The sequence below is a fragment of the Alosa sapidissima genome, chromosome 20 (assembly GCF_018492685.1).
Source record: "Alosa sapidissima isolate fAloSap1 chromosome 20, fAloSap1.pri, whole genome shotgun sequence".
NCBI lineage: Eukaryota > Metazoa > Chordata > Actinopteri > Clupeiformes > Clupeidae > Alosa > Alosa sapidissima.
The window spans coordinates 6,437,135-6,455,122 of record NC_055976.1 but is presented as its reverse complement, the minus strand read 5'-3'; the positions used below and the strand labels follow the sequence as shown (position 1 = coordinate 6,455,122).

The 17,988-nt window shown below is 42.5% G+C and overlaps 3 protein-coding genes across 6 annotated transcripts in view; 2 read left to right on the top strand and 1 right to left on the bottom strand.

The window, feature by feature from the left end:
- Positions 1-725: 725 nt before the first annotated feature.
- Positions 726-3,842, bottom strand: pin4 (protein (peptidylprolyl cis/trans isomerase) NIMA-interacting, 4 (parvulin)). Its single transcript, XM_042075538.1, has 4 exons — positions 3,548-3,842; positions 3,103-3,179; positions 2,248-2,367; positions 726-1,044 (listed from the first exon to the last, which is right to left on the bottom strand). Exons 1-4 carry the CDS (start codon positions 3,582-3,584, stop codon positions 886-888), a joined length of 393 nt encoding a protein of 130 aa, XP_041931472.1. The 5' UTR covers positions 3,585-3,842; the 3' UTR covers positions 726-885.
- A 313-nt stretch (positions 3,843-4,155) lies between these two features.
- Positions 4,156-13,057, top strand: LOC121695024 (kinesin-like protein KIF11-A). Of its 2 annotated transcripts, none has more exons than XM_042075511.1 (22): positions 4,156-4,654; positions 4,745-4,877; positions 4,966-5,063; positions 5,279-5,357; positions 5,468-5,650; positions 5,810-5,934; positions 6,336-6,426; positions 6,662-6,904; positions 6,988-7,083; positions 7,177-7,265; positions 7,388-7,475; positions 7,638-7,826; positions 8,055-8,262; positions 8,837-9,009; positions 9,098-9,223; positions 9,351-9,509; positions 9,622-9,749; positions 10,163-10,442; positions 11,495-11,714; positions 11,877-12,028; positions 12,289-12,405; positions 12,536-13,057. In XM_042075511.1, exons 1-22 carry the CDS (start codon positions 4,584-4,586, stop codon positions 12,632-12,634), a joined length of 3,147 nt encoding a protein of 1,048 aa, XP_041931445.1. In that variant the 5' UTR covers positions 4,156-4,583; the 3' UTR covers positions 12,635-13,057. The 2 variants fall into 2 exon arrangements, with proteins under 2 accessions (XP_041931445.1, XP_041931444.1); XM_042075510.1 differs by having other exon boundaries at positions 4,158-4,654; positions 12,533-13,057.
- A 530-nt stretch (positions 13,058-13,587) lies between these two features.
- The window catches only part of nek12 (NIMA-related kinase 12), a 17,507-nt gene continuing 13,106 nt past the window's right edge, over positions 13,588-17,988 (top strand). Inside the window, exons 1-3 of one of the 3 annotated variants that reach the window (XR_006025979.1) lie at positions 13,588-14,993; positions 15,167-15,367; positions 15,623-15,836. Coding sequence is in view for 2 of the 3 variants with exons in the window: in XM_042075527.1 (XP_041931461.1) it covers positions 13,841-14,993; positions 15,167-15,367; positions 15,623-15,777 (1,509 nt within the window). In the remaining variant the exon portion in view is untranslated. Of the gene's footprint in view, positions 14,994-15,166; positions 15,368-15,622; positions 16,231-17,988 lie in introns of those variants that run through there. The other 2 variants (XM_042075528.1, XM_042075527.1) reach the window with 2 other exon arrangements.

Genomic DNA, 17,988 nt, shown 5'->3' with positions numbered 1-17,988 from the left:
CCTGGATAATCCATTCTTCCCTCTATTTTGTGCAAGGGTTCTTCTGCCACTGGCTGCTAGTGATGGTCCATTCTTCGGCTTAACCACATTTAATTACACTGTTTCTATACTCTTGCTTTACAAACATCTGGTGTTGACTTTTGTCACACGGTGGTAGATAGTTCTCCCTTCTCAAAAATGTTCTGTGTAGACCCTGTTCTTATCAGCATTACTGCAAACTCAACTCCCCCACTCATGTATTAGCTAAACATTCAATCATATGGTTACTGCTTTCCATTCTGCCCAGAAGACCTGCAGTTATCTTTTTATGGTGTTCCAGATTTGGCCTCGCCTTCCACCATTCCTCACTGCTGCCATTTGTCAATGTCATTTTGATCTTTCAAAATATAAAGCAAGATGCAATGTCATACTTTTCCTTTGCCATAATAATCAGGGTAGCCAGTGCACATGGCTGCACCTTTTAAATTAAATCTTAGATTTGTGTTTAAAAAACATCAGCGCTCTTCCTTCAAACATCTAAAACATTTCTTTATGGTATCGAAGTATCAAAGAGGGATCTAGAGTACTCTCAAACATTAGAGTTCCTAAAATAAAATGAATAACTTTAGATGTATATGTAGCTTATGCATGTATGAAACATTGACTGTTTGATAGAAAGAAGTATTTCATGTACATCATATGATCTAAAGTCTCCTTAAAAAGTACACATACTTTACCTGCAATAATACATGATAGCATTTTATTTTGTACTCTTTCTTACACCTCCTCTAAACAAAATCTTGCCGCAAGTCTCATTAATAAACAACACAATAAACTCAAAAATCAAATATTTAACAGTGGGGCACTGTTAGATCTCTAACGCATGATGACAAACCACAGGTTCAGTTATTTCTTTCCCTCAACCATGATGATGTGATAGCCAAATTTCGTCTTAACAGGTGGATCTGTGTATACAGGTTTGTCCATGGTGCTGACTGGTAAGGCAAATGCAGCATCCTGGAATGGGCCCACCATTGATCCTCTTGTCATCCAGCCCAGGTCGCCCTGTCATATACAAAGTCAAATTGTTTACTGTTTTGCATGATACATTTGCCCAAGGCTGAGTACTGATAAGGAAGTACTATTTTAATCAGCAACGCCTGTACACATTGGAATATATAACCCCATTCATTTAGTATTGTTAAGTCTTGTTCTGACAGTTAAAACAATATTATGTGTTTTAATCATGTTTCCCGGGTTTATCCGTATGAAATGTTCTCCAAATTACAGCGGCACACCAATGAGTGGAATAGCAATTTCAAAATGCACAACTGGTACATTAATGACCCCAGAAAAAGAGATGCTGTTCTTTTACATGCATGTCAAAGTCTATGTTTACATTGCCAGGCTAAATCAGTTTGTAGTCCTAAATCAGATACAGGTCTGATGTTTTGCATTGCAACCTCAGTGTCATATCAAAATTCATGTGACTTGCAAGCAAAAGTTGATGGATCATTAGGCCCTGCCTGTTTGTTTGAAAGCATAAAAACAAAGAGTCAAATGTTGCCAGAAAAACGTTGCTGCACTGTCAAAGAAAATGTATGGACCTTAAAGCCAAGTTCAAATAAGCTAAGCTTCAGTGTTTACTTCTGTAAGGGTAGTGTGCTCAACTGATATTGATTTTTTTGTGCAGGCAGGCAGGTCAGTTCAGAACTGTCACCAGCCCACAGTAGAGTATGATATTGACCACATAACTAAAACATTAGTGTGAACACAAAAAATTGGCAAAAAATTAGAACTGAACATTAAAGGCGCTCTAAGCGATGCTGGGTAACGTCACTTCTGTTGCGATGCTGGGTAACGTTACTTCCTCCCTCTCCCTCCCGTGCAATTGAAACTCTCCTAAACGTGCATCTCGTCTGTGATTTGCTGGAGAAGTTTGTTAAGTTGTTTTGTGGCTGTTTTTGGAGCTTGGGTTGTCCACAGAGATCACGTTTTTTTTACAGTTTATTCAGGACACAGGCAGCTAGCGGATGGTGAGGTGATGTTTGCTGTAAGTGACAAAAATGTTTTAGCCTAAAAAACGTAGGACATCGCTTAAAGCACCTTTAAGGCTTGCAATGTGAATATAACCTCAGTATGCAAACCTATGCAAAACACCCTGCACAGGTGTGCCACCTGCTGGAAAAGAATGGATGCGGCAGTTTGTGGGAGTTTATGATAACAGTTACAGGCCTTGTTGGGCTCAAGCAAAAATGTGTAACTTACCCCTTGTCTGGCTTTGTCTTCACTGTATTGTGTGGCAACTTCACTGAAGCGTACACCGGATTTCAATTTTTCCATAGCTTCCATGCATTTTCCATGTTTTTCACAAAGAATATGACGGACCTGCAAAGTCAACCAACCCAAGTAAGCCCATATCAAAGAAATGTTAATCTTTCCCCTGATGGTGAGACACATTGTTTTTGTAGAAATCACATTCCATGGAACTTTAGCTAAGACACTAAATTTTTCTCAAAATATTTAAAATGATCTGATAATCACCACGATTGGAAATCCTCTAACAACATTTGGCTTAGTTTCATAAATCTCCAAAAAGCATTTGGCCATGACAGATTTCATACGGCATACGCCACGCCTATGCTAGCTGCACAACCCAGGTGCTGTGGGCCAAAACCCTGCTTCAAAACCTTAGCAATCATCTCAGTCACCGACAAAACTGGGGTGTCTAGTCTCATAACCTACACATGGTACTGTAAAACACAACAAACCAATTCATATAGATCTAGGAGGCTAAAAGGGTCAATTGTGTCGAGACAATTTTATATGTGTGTACAGGTTGACTCCTCTTGACATCCATTGTTGATGAAGATAACTTACCCTCAATTAAAAACTACTGGTAATCACCTGACTGCTCTTGATGTTATTACAATTGTTGGTGTTATTACCCATACTACTGGCAAGAAGGTTTTTCCATTTGCAATAACACATCACATATATTGTTGCAAAGAGGGCCCTGGTATATGCAATCATCCTCCTGGACTTCCTGATATTGTAGCCATCCATCCTTATACAATCAAATCATCATGTGAAAAATGATAACAGAATCTCCCCTTATGTTACCTTGACAGCAGTGCCTCCTTTCTGTGCTTTCTCTTTCTTTTCCGAGTCTCCACTACTAGAGGCACCGCCACCGCCCCCTGAAAAAGTGTTTGAAAAATAAGTTGTGTTACAACTGAGCCTTAGTTAATATTTAATATTAACATCTTGTCATATCACTTGTAACAGAGGCTCAGCTAAACGAAGCAACTTTGCATGAACGTTACTCCGCATGTTAGTGACAGGACTGGAAAAGTAAACTAATCCACGATCACGCAGTGAAAAGGTTACTAATTCCAACGACAACTGTCTGCATGACACAAATAGTATACGAATATTTAAATCAAAGATGCATTAGTTACACTGTTATTGCTAACGTTGCTCCTTCAGGCTGTTGCAGCAGCTAGCAAACATTACAGCAGCATTATCCACCAAACTATTACTCTTCTTAGGTTTTCCTAATGCTTACCTTTCCCACCCTTACCACCTTTTCCTTTGGGTGGCATTTCTCGTATAATCTATAAGTGAAACACTGAAATCAGCCTGTCACAACAAAAATACAACAGACTCGAAATCTAGCTGCTCTCTCTCATTCACGACTTCTCGTTCCCCCAAGATCCCACGCGGTAACTGCGCAAGTAGAGCGCATTACGGTGAAAACGATGTAAGGCCCAAACTGCGCATAAAAACAAAGTTCTTATCTTACTTTTACTGTCTATGGGTTCTTATACGTCTTTGATAAAACACATAAAGCGACCCAGTCTTATAATATGATGTTTAATAAGGGAGAAGACTATTGCTCTGACAACATCGTTATCTGGGCCCATTCATCTGTGTAGTGAAAAACATTATGTCGCAGAGTGCTCTGCGTAAAATGTTACCAACTCAGGTAGTAAGCCCTAGAACATGCGGAGTCACTCAAACGCCCATTTTATCTTTTTATGTTATATTATCAATAATCACTACATATGTAAATATTATATTTTATTAAATCATGTTAATGGTGAGTGAAAAAGAAGACACATTGTTAAACGATAAATAAAATTGTAATAGTTCTGGCAACAAATGTCTTCAGCCAATCACGTTTCAGTATACGTTATACGTTGCACCGATTGGCTTTTTGGTTGAAGAGCAATATTTAAAAATTCAGTCTGACTTTGCTTAGTTAGACCGATTTGAGGAAGCTAGTAAATACAAGATTTGTCAGCATTTATTCTAAAGTTAATTGGACCCGGAGGCATCTGTCAGTCGTCCGTTAATACTTTTCGAACTCTTTGGTGTCTTATAAGTGCAAGTTTTTTCGAAACAGCGTTAAAGTAGCTAACGTTAGGTTAATTATCATCACACTGTAGCAGCAGCCCAGCTGGTTAGCAAACAGGAGCTGTGATCTCGGGTCTACCAATTTGTAGGTAACGGCATTCCGGTGCAAATACCGGTTTCACGAATTATTAACTTATCTGTTCAGTTGACAAGTAAAGCTGGATTCTCGTAGACGTTCTCTGACAATGAGTTCACAAGTGGCTTGCAGTAAAAGGGATGAAAAAGGCAAAAACATCCAAGTGGTTGTACGATGCAGGTAAGTTTATCAGACTTTTTGTTTGTCAATGCTAACGTTATATGGGTGTCAAGATCACTAACGTTATGTATCTGCATTGCCGTGTTACAGGCCATTCAACGCATCAGAGCGCAAGTCTGGCTCACATGGAGTTATCGATTGTGACCAAAACAGGAGAGAAGTAGCAATTCGAACTGGAGGTGTTACCGACAAAAGTGCTAGGAAGACGTACACATTTGACATGGTAAAATATAAACCTAAATTTCAATACAAACCTATAATTTCTAAATGCATGTATATTGTTTCACTTTCCTCTCTCTTTTGTTGTTTAGGTGTTTGGACAACCGTCGAAGCAGATTGATGTATACAGAAATGTGGTGTGTCCTATTTTAGACGAGGTGATGATGGGCTACAATTGTACCATTTTTGCGTAAGTCAATTAGTCAAAATAAATGTTTTTATGTCAGATATCTTAGTACTGACTCCATATGGTACAAGCATGTCATGGGATTCAGCGTACTTGTGCCCCGGTTTTAGTCAACACCAATTTCATGGTGTTTGTTTACTGTACTTGTTTATCACACAACTGCCTGGAGCTGTGAGTTCTAGTATACAAGTTTGAACAGTATGTCTATTCATTCTCAGCTATGGCCAAACTGGGACAGGGAAAACCTTCACGATGGAAGGCGAGAGATCTCCTGATGAAGAGTTCACATGGGAGGAGGTAGAGAAAGTCCTTACTTTTGGCTGAAGGAAGGCCAGTTCAAAGTTGTTAATACTGCAACATGAATCTGCTTGACACACTCCTGACAATTTGTAATGTGGCCCTTTCAGGATCCTCTGGCTGGGATTATTCCGCGTACACTGCATCAGATCTTCGAGAAGCTGACTGCCAGCGGCACTGAGTTCTCAGTCAAGGTCTCCTTGCTTGAGATCTACAATGAAGAGCTGTTTGACCTGCTCAGTTCTTCTGACATATCGGAACGCCTTCAGCTATATGACGATCCTCGAAACAAGGTCTTCTTGCGCTTTTAAATAATTTAGATTTTATTAAATCTTCATACAGTGCAGTGGCTACATAATAGATAATAGGCCCTGTACTTCAGGGGGATAATGCTGATTCTCAATATATAACGAAGGATAATCCCCCCCCCCCCCCCCCCCCCCTACTTGCAGCGAAGTGTCATTGTGAAGGGACTGGAGGAGATCACTGTCCACAATAAGAATGAAGTTTATCAAATTTTGGAGAGGGGTACTGCCAAGAGGAAAACAGCCTGCACTTTGATGAATGCATACTCAAGGTACAGACATTCATTACTCTCTGATTTTCCTGTAATATTCACAGAGCTAAATACAATTTATATATCAGTGTTTCCCATACATTGACTTGTTTGTGGCGGCCCACCACAATATCAACATTGACCACCACACAATGATTTTCCAGGTTGTACTAAATTGTGCTTAAATCTGGTTAGCATCATAACAATGCTGCGCTAATTTGTTAAAAACTGTTGCATTCAAGTCAATTCTGCAAACCTACCTCCACAAATAGAATTTAATTCTGTGGGAAACACTGATATATTGTGTTTGAATGGGAAGCATCTCTGTATTATGTTGCATTCAATGTGTGAGTAGATTAGTTTACGGCTGCAGCTGTTAAATGATGCATTTCTGTAACTAATCTGTTGTTGCATTTTGGCAGTCGTTCACACTCTGTCTTCACGGTCACTATTCATATGAAGGAGGTCACCCTAGAGGGAGAGGAGTTGGTAAAGATTGGAAAACTGAACTTGGTAAGAGACACAAAGATGATCTTTAATTGATGTTAAAATCATCTAGTTTGCTGCTTTCCGATGTTAAACTCAATATGATGGTGGTTTAAGGTTATTTGTCAGTTTAGAACTGGAAAACAATTTGTTTGGTGCAAGAAAAGCACTCTTTCAATTCACTCATTGGTGGTGGATACTGGTCAACCTCTGCACCTTTGTAACCTGTAGGTCTCTATCTATTCTTGTGTCACTCTCGTAGGTGGATCTGGCAGGCAGTGAGAACGTCGGCCGGTCCGGTGCAGTGGACAAGCGCGCCCGTGAGGCTGGCAACATCAACCAGTCTCTGCTGACGCTTGGCCGCGTCATCACGGCCCTGGTGGAACGGGCACCGCACGTACCCTACAGGGAGTCCAAGCTCACCCGCATCCTGCAGGACTCGCTGGGCGGCCACACCAGGACGTCCATCATCGCCACTGTCTCCCCAGCCTCCATCAACCTTGAGGTCAGTTGTTGTCCTGGCTTGTTATTGGTTGTACAGAAATGGCTGTTTCAAATGGCTAATATTAATGTAATGTATGTCCTCAGGAAACTTTGAGCACGCTGGACTATGCAAATCGAGCAAAGAGCATCATGAACAAACCAGAAGTCAACCAGAAACTGACCAAGAGGGCCCTTATCAAGGTAGAAATAATAGAGATCTTACAATTTAGAAATGTTATTTAAAAAAAAAAAACATACAAACAAAAATGGTCTCCCACCTTATTTATATTACAGGAATATACAGAGGAAATCGAACGGCTGAAACGTGATCTATCGGCCACTCGTGACAAGCATGGAGTTTACCTGTCTCCTGAGAACTTTGAGTATGTGACCTTTTCATAACGACAATTAATCTGTCACTTTCTCTTCCAAGCTTCTCTGCAGTCGCTTCTGTCCCAGGTATGTGAGCAAACGAGTTAAAATGGCACTTTCTGTCGCATTGTAGGGACCTCAACAGCAGACTGGCCGCTCAAGAAGAGCAGATTACGGAGTACACAGAAAGAATTGATGCCATCGAGGAAGAGATGAAGAGAGTAAGCATTTTTCAAATATCGACCACAGCATCCTCTTTTCTAATTCGCAGCATCATAAGAAAATGCCTCTCTGACTCTCTGCTGCCCTCTGTGGCCATAATGGTGTTAGTGGCATGTGGTCACTTTTTTTCACCCTAACCTTTTTTTCACACTCGATATCAGGTCAATGAGCTGTTTTCTGACAGCAAACAGCAACTAGACCAGTGCACAGAGGAGCTACAAGGGGCAAGTCTGCAGGTGCAGGAGATGCAGAAAGACCTGCAGCAGGCAAAAGACGAGCTCAGCCAGGAGCAGTTTGTTGCCTCGGAGCTTGCAAGCACAGAGGAAGCCCTGCATAGCACTGCCAATCAGGTAACAGAACTGCACTGTTCAGATCCTCTGAATTTACATTGGACAAGACATGATGTTGCCTGTGATGCTTTTTGTGAGTTAAACTGGGGTGTTTTCCCAAGCCAAATGTTTATAAACGATTGTGTGAATTTTGTAAACAGTGTATGAACCTCCCTTTTCTCCATTGACTCTATCTGTTGCTCATGTTATGATCTAAACCTATTTAAAAACCTCTTGCTGTCCTTTTAGCTCCTTGCTACAGCTGAAGTCAGTGTTGGCGATGTGTCTGGTCTCCACGCCAAGCTGGACAGGAAGCGAGCGGTGGAGGAGTACAACTCGTCTGTACAGCAGGGCTTTACAGAGCGCTTAAACGCCTGCTGCAGCCACATGCAGATGTCTATTCAAGAGAACAACGCCAAACACCTAGGCATGATGGATTACTACAACAGCACAGCATGTAAGTGTGTGTGTGTGTGTGTGTGTGTGTGTGTGTGTGTTCTGACACGAAGAGAAACACTCTGTTCTCTTTTAATCTCTTTAACCGTGTTTAGACAAGGGGATGTTTTTGACACCTTGGTTGCTGCCAGGTGGTGAAGGCAGAGACTTTCTAATGTGGAGACACAGCGCTCAAACAATCATCTATAGAAATGCATGGGGCTAGTTTGTAACGCCAATATGGCCGTTGTCTACACATATCCCATCCCTTCCTCGGCAAAACGTCGACATGTGAATACATTGAGCCAATCATATGGTGTGTTGTGAAGACATCGTGCCAATCATGTGTTGTGAACTCGCTGCTGGCGCAAGGTTGGTGTCGTGAAGCCTTGCGCACGCGCATTTCTGCCGAATAGGATGCCCAATGAGTGCCCAAAAAGCGCTGCAATATGGCCGCCGAGTAGAGGGACTTGCCTAAAAGGACTTTGGTGAAGGCCTCATCTTGGTGCCTGTACACGGCCTTCCTTCCTAAGTGCTTTATTCGAGCACAGATCCCCAAAACACTGAAACGTTCTCTCCTCTATTTCCTCCTGTAGCCAAACTTCATGGGATGGTGAGCGAGTCCTGCACGCAGGCTGCCCTGGACACTGAGGCCTTGGTGGCCAGCGTGAAGAGTGCTGTGGGGGAGAGTGTTCAGCAGTGCGAAGCTCAGATACTGGAGCAAAGCAACTTGTGTCAGCAGACCAAAGAAGTTCTGCACAAGGCACTGGTGAGTGAATTCCCTTATTACAGCCTGTTTGTGGTGCGGTAGCCTTCTAAGACCCACAGAATATTATGTGTATGTGTGTGTCTTGCAGGATGAACATCGGCTCCATCTGCAAGAGACCCTGATGGCACAGGCAATGCCTGGAATCACTGCGATACTGGAGCGACATGATGTTTTTAAACTGCAGCTACATGCTTTCCATGGGCTCATTGAGAAGGTTGGCATCCTCTATGCCCTAACTAGAACTGGTGGTCTTTGGTTTCATGTAGTTATGTATTGTATGTTCAAAGTAATTTATTACAATACAGACACTACATTTGTCAACTGTGTTTTCTATTCCTCAGATGGTATGCTTGAGGAATGACTTGGAGTCCCATTCCAAGGACCAGATTCTGGCATTTGCTGCCATGAAACAGACAGCTACGGATGAAATCAGCACTCTTCAAGCAGAGCTGGAGAAGATGAAGACTAAAATCAGCCATAGCTCCAAAAAACAGAACACCGTAAGTCTGAAGTGGTCTTAAATGCTGTTGAAAAATGTGGCAAAGCTCTGCTCTGGTTTGTTTTTTGGTTAGGCTTTTAATGTGTTAAGTCACCTTTTCTCCCTTTGCCTAGATGCTGAAGCAGCTGAGGGAGCAAATGGATTTGCTGGAGTCCGAGATGCAGGCGGATGCAGATGGTCTCCTGAGCTCAGCCGATGCTCTACGTCACCCGGTACAGGAGCTCCAGAGCTCTCTACTCAAGTGAGTGTCCAACAGCCCGCTACTATGCTCACTCTGCAGGCCTCATCTTGAACTATTAGGCCTATTATAATATAGTTCTTAATCCTCTAATCATAAATGTACGGTCATAATATAGTACAATCTCATACACTGTACGCACTAGTTTTGGAAATGCGGATATCAATATGATTATCAGGGCTTGAAGTTCTCCAGCACTGTGCTGGAATTCAGGCATTGGCCTGAAAGATTAAAGATTTGAAAATGGATAATTTGTATAACCGATTGGAAAACTGCGGAGAACTGAAGGTCATTTATCTTGCTGTGAAACTTGTATCCACGGTCAAATAATCTGCTGGGGACTGTATTGCTCTGACCTTTTGAGAGATTTGACTGTTGTAAAAGTAGGTCACGGTGTTCTGTTGACCTCTCTACAGGAAATGCTCTGAGGCTGAAGGAGAGGTGGTGGGGGCGCAGGGCCGCCTGGGAGCGATGGCCGAGGAGCTGATCTCCGGAACGCAGCAGGCAACCGCCGATTTGAGCCAGACCATAGACGATTCCCAGGGCTACTGCCACTCCGTCCAGACAGCCCTGTCCACTTTGGAGGACGGCACCATCCAGTGGTCCTCCACAGTGAAGGCGGAGGTGGAATCTAGGACCCAGACACAGGTTCACCTCATTCAGGCAAACGCTGAGGCCTTCCGGGCCCTTCAACAGGTAATCAGATATGAGGAGGCAAGCTGAATTATAAGAAAATTCCGGTTTTTAGCACTTTGAGTCCCTTTTCTGGTTTGTTTTGGATGAACTAGAGTGGTGGACACCGAAATTTTGACGATTGGTCCTGTCTCGACCTTTCTGACTCGTTTTGAATCGCCTTTGACTAGTCAGAGTGGCTGCCAGCAGGCATACTGTAGGCTACTCAAACATGTCCTAAAACAACCCTTAAAGTTCGTTTTCAAAACTGTGCAACTCACCGAGTGGTTAGTGGTGTTCGTTGATGTTCCAAAACAAGTAGCATAGCGAAATACAGTTTCTGTCGTGTTTTTATTTGGCATTTTGTAAAATCCTATTGATTTCTGTTGGAAGACTCATTGCATGTTGCTATTACTGCGCCACCGTCTATGCTTCAGGTTCAAATATTGAGCGGTTGTGTATAGTTCCACAATAGCAAATAAGACGGCTGGAAATCATACATTGCGCCGATATATTTGCTTTTAATAATCATCGAACACCACTAACCACTCGGTGAGTTGCACAGTTTTGAAAACGAACGTTAAGGGTTGTATTAGGACATGTTTGAGTAGCCTACAATATGCCTGTTTGCAGCCACTCTGAGAAGTCAATGGCGATTCAAAACAAGTCAGAAAAGTCGAGACAGGACCAATCGTCAAAATTTCAGTGTCCACCACTCTAGTTCATCCAAAACAAACCAGAAAAGGGACTCAAAGTGCTAAATACTGGAATTTTCCTTTAACATAGTATTATGATCTAGTTAGGAAATGAGTTTGTTCACTGTCAGCCAGACACTTCTGCTATTAGGAGAATACAAGCGTGTTCATAATATCTTCAAGGCTTATCGTATCCATAATCAGAATCTGCAATTTGCAAGTGTTTTAGTGAAAAGAATATACACAAAGGGCAAACGCCTGTGTCTAGAGAGGCCTGTGAAGGGCCCCCTTTCAGAGTATCAAAGGTCATGCAGTGAACTGACAATCATCCTCCTCCCCCTCCTCCTCCTCTTGTCTTCCTGTCTTCTGGAAATGTCTCAGAATGTCAGCTCCCGTGCCGAGAGGGACCTGCTGCAGTTGCGTGAGCGTCTCATTAGCCAGCAGGCTGACGCGGAAGTGCTCGTGACTGCTGGTCAGGAGCAGGCGGGCCACGATCGCCTGGCCCTGCGGCGGCAGGCGGAGAGCCTGTCCTCCCAGGTGGACCACACTATGGACACCGTTCACGGCTTCCTGCAGGAGCTCAGGGAAGACGTTCCCACGGGTGAGTTATGAGACAGAAACCAGCTTCTGGCTGAGGCAGCAGAATAGCAATTTAAACTTGCTATTGGGTTTTAATCGAAATGGGGAAAATTGGAATCTGCACTCAAATTTACATCTAATGTATTGGATGGCTTGACTTCTTCCTTGTTTTGTGGCATATCAGGTATGACGCCAAAGAGGAAGGAGTACTCGTACCCACGCGAGTTGGTCCGGTCCCGCAGCCGCAGTGAGTTGCTGAAACAGTTCAGAGCTCAGCAGGAGCAGACCCAGTGCATCCCCCTGGAGGAGGAAGAGGAAGAGATGCCTATTGACCAGGTAATGCCCAAAAATAGCCTTTTTTGTTCTTTATGCATATACATCCTTCACATCTGCGCAGAAAGCAATGCTTAACCCTTAAAGGAGTACCGTCACACTGGTGTGACGGGAATGTTGAGAAATGAACGTTCTAAAGAATATCTGGGTTCATTGAATTCAACATAGAATTTTAGAACCTTCAATTGTTGCGGAACTTAGAATGTTAGGGTTAATGTTACTCAACTAGTGTTTCGACTGGTGTGTCCCTGTCTGTTTTGAAGGATTCACTTGGAGATTCAGAAGACGTCAGCAATTGCAGCGACAGTATCGTCTCCGAACCCTCTTATGGGGATGAGAACATCATGTGTCAAGAAGGCAACAGGGTTCCCTTTTTTAAGGTGAGTATGTGGGATATTTCTGCGTGTGGGAACGTGTGTGTGCGTAATGTGCATGTAGCCTTTGTACAGTATGTCACTTTGGCTCTGATGCCAAGGCTATGTGCTGACTTGTTAATTTTTTTTCTAGAAGAAGAAAGCCAACAAAGAGAAGCCTGCAAGCCTGTCAAAGCTACCAGACAATCCATCCGCACCTACTAAGCCAAAGCTACCTCTTAGAAGTCAAAATTAAGAATTTGGTCATATTTCTATATTTTAATATTTGTATGTACTTTTATGTGTTAGTTTGAAAGCTGTTTTTACTTTTTCTGTTTGTGCGGATGAATAAAGTATGTATGTGCTTTTAAGATGTAATATATGTATAGCCTATATATATATATGCCATGGTTTGAATAAATTGACATTTAGCATTCAATCAATGCATTATGATCATGAGAACCTTTTTCTTTAACCCTTCGATGCATAAATTATGAAAACCAAATGTGTATACATATAGGGCATGGATATTTATTAAGTTTAGTAACTGTACTTATACACTTGTCCACTCTAGTGGACTACATGCACTTGAGCACTCAACTTGAAGCAATATGTAGTTAATATAGAAATTAATTAAACTCTGTATCATGTTTAATCAATAAACAAAAATTGGTTTTAATGCTTATAAGAAACCTTTTTATCTGCACACACAAAAACATAATGCAATATTATGATTTGCACCTTAAATATACCTGACTGTCCATAATGTCCACTTCAGTTGACACATGGTTACAATTATGGGAAATAAATAACTAAGTATGCATAAAACGAAATAATGCTACTACATGATTGCTCCATGTGTCTTCATTATTTTATTACATTAACTTTGAAAGAATTCCAGTAAGGACGGGTATGCTTGAAAGAATAGAAAATACGTCTTTGGTACACTGGCAACTAAGTAAAATATTCTTGGAGCAAGATAGTCCACTCCAGAGCCGTCTATATACGGCTCTGGTCCACTCCATGCCTTACCATAGCATCATGATGTCCTCATAGGATGTCCCTCACCCCTCATCTCGTCCTTCAAACGTTTTAGCGCATGCTTGTCTGATGGGAGGTGGCCCATGCGTTGGCCAATCAACAAGCAGTTCTGAAGTTCTCTTGCCCCTGTTGTTATAGAAACGAAAGGTAAACAAAACATGCCTGGGAGCACCTGAAAGATGAGACATTTCCTATTAGCAGAATCTTAACTGCCAACCTTGAGGACATTAACAGGGCTATGAAGAATTATCTTCTCAAGTGGAAAAAAGCACGGGAATGTGCACGGGCTTAGTGTTAGCTGAACATGAAAATAGTTTAGCCAAGGAAACCAAACGTTAACGCTAGCCTATGACTTTGAGTCATGTTGGCTAATTTGTAACAGCTACCTCTTTACAGTTAGCTTTTTTGTTTGTGGCTCGATATGGAAAGTTACGAGAGCATACTCTCACTTGGAAGGGGCGCGACAGCTGTTGTATTTCTTATGAAGCATATCGAAACAGGCAAGCTGTGTGCTGTGAAGAGAATAGGGATTGACAGTTCGCATAGGAGTAGGACCAAAGAGGCGGTTCTGCAAGAAGCCGAGATACTGAAGAAACTGAAGCATCCGCACGTTGTCACATGGAGCGACACTGTTTTTGATTCAGTGGACCAGTTTATTTACATTGTGATGGACTACTGTGATGGTGGAACACTGGATGAACAAATCCAAGCGCGCAAACCCAATGATTATTTCACAGAGGAGAAGGTCATGGAATGGTTTGTCCAGGTCACCATGGCTGTTAGTTTTATACACTCAGCGAAAGTGCTGCACAGAGACATCAAGACTTCCAATGTCCTTTTAACTAAAAAAGGAATTATAAAGGTGGGAGATTTTGGAATTTCAAAGATGATGACCAATACACTGGACCTGGCTTGTACATGTGTAGGCACACCCAGGTACCTGAGTCCTGAACTTTGTCAGGATGTCCCATACAGTGCTAAGTCTGACATATGGGGACTTGGCTGCCTACTTTATGAGATATGTGCTCTCAGACCCCCTTTTGATGCAACAAACCTCTTGAGTTTGTTCTTCAAGATCATTAAAGGTGACTATGAGCCCGTGTCAGACAGATACTCTGAAGCTCTCCATGCACTTATCAAGGCCATGCTAAATGAGGTGCCTGAAAACAGACCAAGTGCAAACAGCTTACTGAACTCTGCCTATGTTCAAGATCACTTAGGTCATTTTGTCGAGCACCGGCAGACCGAGCTAAGTAAGATGAGCTCTGACGCCCGAGCCCCGCGCAAGCAGGAAGCTGACAGTCGGCATCAGTGTTCTGGGCAGCAGAGTGGCAGGGTAGCCAGCATGGAGGATGGTGATGGTCATGTTGAGTCAGCTGTGCCACTGGCCCCCACACTGGAGGAGGAAGGTCATCATGGACATGACAGTGACCTGGTTGAAGACTCCATGGGCTCAGACTACTCAGAAGACTTTGATGATCAAGACAGTTTGTCCTCCACTGAGGACAGCATGGACAAGGTTGAGTCCCTATCACATGATTCGGCAGTTGAGGATGCCCTCAACGATTCATGTGGTAAGAAAGCATTGTCCTTTTAATTTAATAGCACAGGGAAATACTTGTATCTGCGAGGACAAACTTTTTAACCTTTACACCTTGGAAGATCTGTGTTTGTAACTGAATTAAGTAATAAAATGCACAACTGCATAAGAGGAATTTCTGAATTTCTTGGCTCACATTTGCCACAGGTGCAGCTGCCAACACAGACCTTACTGACTATCCAGATGACTTTGAGGAGGTAGAGGAGGAAGATTTGGTAGACGTGGTCAGTAATGCCAAAGTTGCCATGGACATGTCAGTGGAGGATGATGAATTTGAGGAGGAAGTGCACCTGAAAGATGCTGGTGGTCTGTCTGTCACCATGAAAATCCTCAGAGAGAGGTACCTTGGTAAGTGCAATGCTTCCCCTGTAAAAGAGACATTTAAAGGGCAACTTGACTTTGTTTGACCTCTCTTGAATAAAGTCAGCTTCAACAAAAGACAAGACGAAATGTCAAGGAGTCGTCAATACACATTCTGTTGAGAAAAGCAGATCGGTTAGAGAACTCAAAGCAATTTCATCAATTTGGCTATCTATCTATTACTATTTGGTTTATCTGCTATAAATAACCGGAAATCTCTGTATTTGTGTGTTTAATTTACAGAAGATGTTGGGCCCTCTCTTTACAAGGAGATCAGTGGACACTTTGTCAACGGATTCACCCCAAAGGACTTACAGCCACAGTTTGAGCATATGCTGGGTACAGATCACCTTGAAACTTGTTATCTCATATTTAATACTGACCATGAGCCTACATGAGTCAAGGTCATTTTCACACTTTCCCCATCAGTTTTGCAAAGTGAACAGGTTTTACGTAGGTCAACAAATGAAGTGTGTAGATAGTAGTGATTTTTTATCATCACTCATTTAGTCATGATGTAATGTATTTCTCAAATCTCGTGTTAAGTATGTAAATTAAGTGTTAATTATGTAAAAAATCTGTTATTTGTGTCATGAATATTTCTAAAGCACTTCCAGGTATGACCTGTAGGTGTCATCCTGTTGCCATGGCATGAAATCGTGACATTAGAATAAAGGCATGGTGATCTGAATCTCTTTGGTTGAATGTGAAATAGGCATGTTAACTAGCCATGGATGATGTTACAATTACATTAAGATCTCTTCTTGGCAGGCCACTAACATCTTAATATCTAATTGCGTAGAAAGGAGCAATTTGTTGGAACAACAATTTGCAAGTGTGATTTCATTCAATTAAAATGGCAGTGTATTTTCAGTTCCCAGTTGGTCTTTCTCACATGGTCTAAAAACCCTGTTGAAATGAAATGGGATGTGAATCCTACTCCTGTTGTTTTAATTGATAGCTTACAGCTGCTACACACACACACACACACACACACACACACACACACACGGTCCATCCATACATATTGTCTCACCACCTTAATGGCTTTACATAATCTCTAAATGGAATTCTTTCTCAGCCACCCATCAAGCTGTCAAGCAATGCTCTGTGGGTTTCACCCCTGTGCACCATGCAAGAATGCTTGCAATTTGGCTCTTGGGAGAGGTCAACCTTGTTAATGGCCTTTTGTCCGTCTGAGCTGTCTGGAGTTGGCCTTCGAACTGCTTAAATCTGCATCACCAGGGAAATATCTCATGGCACCATACAGTAGCAGCCAGCTGCTGTACCCAGTCAGGTTTACATTACATTTCATTTCACGAGTGGCGGCAAAAATGCTGTGTGGCAGCGAAGTCAAATTACAGGGAGTTTGCAGCAGCCGAAGGAAATTATATCAAGAGCCAAAGGTGTTCTCGCGGTAATAGACTGGAAACACTGAGGGTGGATTTAATTGGCATTGCTCTATATGTTTTCCCATCACAGCGCATGCTCATCCGTACTGTGCTGAAGGGGCTCTACAACCAAGTGCACTCACTGCTTCATGCACCCGCTGGACAAGCAATGACCCAGACACAGTGAGCGGACATTTAGATATCTCAAATTACTGCTGGCTTTGTCAGCTTAATCATGAATTGTCATTGTTAGTTGAGAAAGTGCAAGGATAATAATGATTCGTTGCTGGGAGATGATAAGGAAGGCAGGCTTAAATGCAGACCTATTCAATATGCGTGTGCGTGTGCGTGTGTGTGTGTATGTGTGTGTGTACACATTTGTCTTTCTGTTGAGGCTGAAAAACAAGGTCTCCCAGGATATTGTGCTTGGTTTTCAGTTTGTTGACATTCATTCTCATGGGATCTGTAACATCCTAGCACAAATGGAAGGAACATGTCGTCTGCAACGGAACTTCAGAAATGTAATTTCTGGCATGCCGATGTCATGTGAATCCAGTGTTTGCATAAATGGACTAACTAAATAAGGCGATACACATTGCCCCGAGGACAATGGTGTCATGGAACAAATTGAAAAAATTGTACTTCACTTGAACCTAACATGGACTGGGTCACCTCAAAAAGAGAGAAGTGAACATCTTTTTTACATTAAAAATGCAGATTATACTTTGATCCCCATTCTGTTTTATATTCTATTCACATTTCCAGGGAAGGAAACTGTCAGGCACATTCACAAAGTGGCAAGAGAGGAAATGAGAGGAGAGCCCACATACTGTATCTGTATCTCTTCCGTGTACATTTTATCGAGTGCTTGGGAGAGCCAGTGAGAGGTGTGAGACAGCCTCTATGGGCTCAGCATTTCTCACGCCTTCCTGGTCAATATTCCCATCCATAGGCCTCTTAATGACTTTCAGAGTTTGTCACTTGTTCCTGGTGGGCTCTGGGAGGACGGGGAGGCTCTGTGCTTAGCTTGATGCGATATTGATCATCCCCAGTATGAGCACCTCGCACTTTCACCCTTTTGTTTTGACAAGTGGACTCACGCCGCTCGCACTGGACCGCGAGAGACATGAACGGAGGCCCAAACAAAACGCCGGCGCCATGCCGATGGTAATGGCTTTTTTTTTAATGCCCCGTTTTCGATGCACTTTGATGCACTAT

What these genes read in the sequence shown, in the direction of transcription:
- LOC121695024 (XM_042075510.1), top strand. Translation starts at nt 4,584, where the DNA reads ATGAGTTCACAAGTGGCTTGCAGTAAAAGGGATGAAAAAGGCAAAAAC. An exon ending in TACAATTGTACCATTTTTGC is followed by an intron (nt 5,064 to 5,278) that starts GTAAGTCAATTA and finishes ATTCATTCTCAG; the next exon opens with CTATGGCCAAACTGGGACAG. An exon ending in AAGTTCTGCACAAGGCACTG is followed by an intron (nt 9,010 to 9,097) that starts GTGAGTGAATTC and finishes TGTGTCTTGCAG; the next exon opens with GATGAACATCGGCTCCATCT.
- pin4 (XM_042075538.1), bottom strand. Translation starts at nt 3,584, where the DNA reads ATGCCACCCAAAGGAAAAGGTGGTAAGGGTGGGAAAG. An exon ending in AGGTGGTAAGGGTGGGAAAG is followed by an intron (nt 3,180 to 3,547) that starts GTAAGCATTAGG and finishes ACACTTTTTCAG; the next exon opens with GGGGCGGTGGCGGTGCCTCT. An exon ending in AAGGAGGCACTGCTGTCAAG is followed by an intron (nt 2,368 to 3,102) that starts GTAACATAAGGG and finishes TTGACTTTGCAG; the next exon opens with GTCCGTCATATTCTTTGTGA.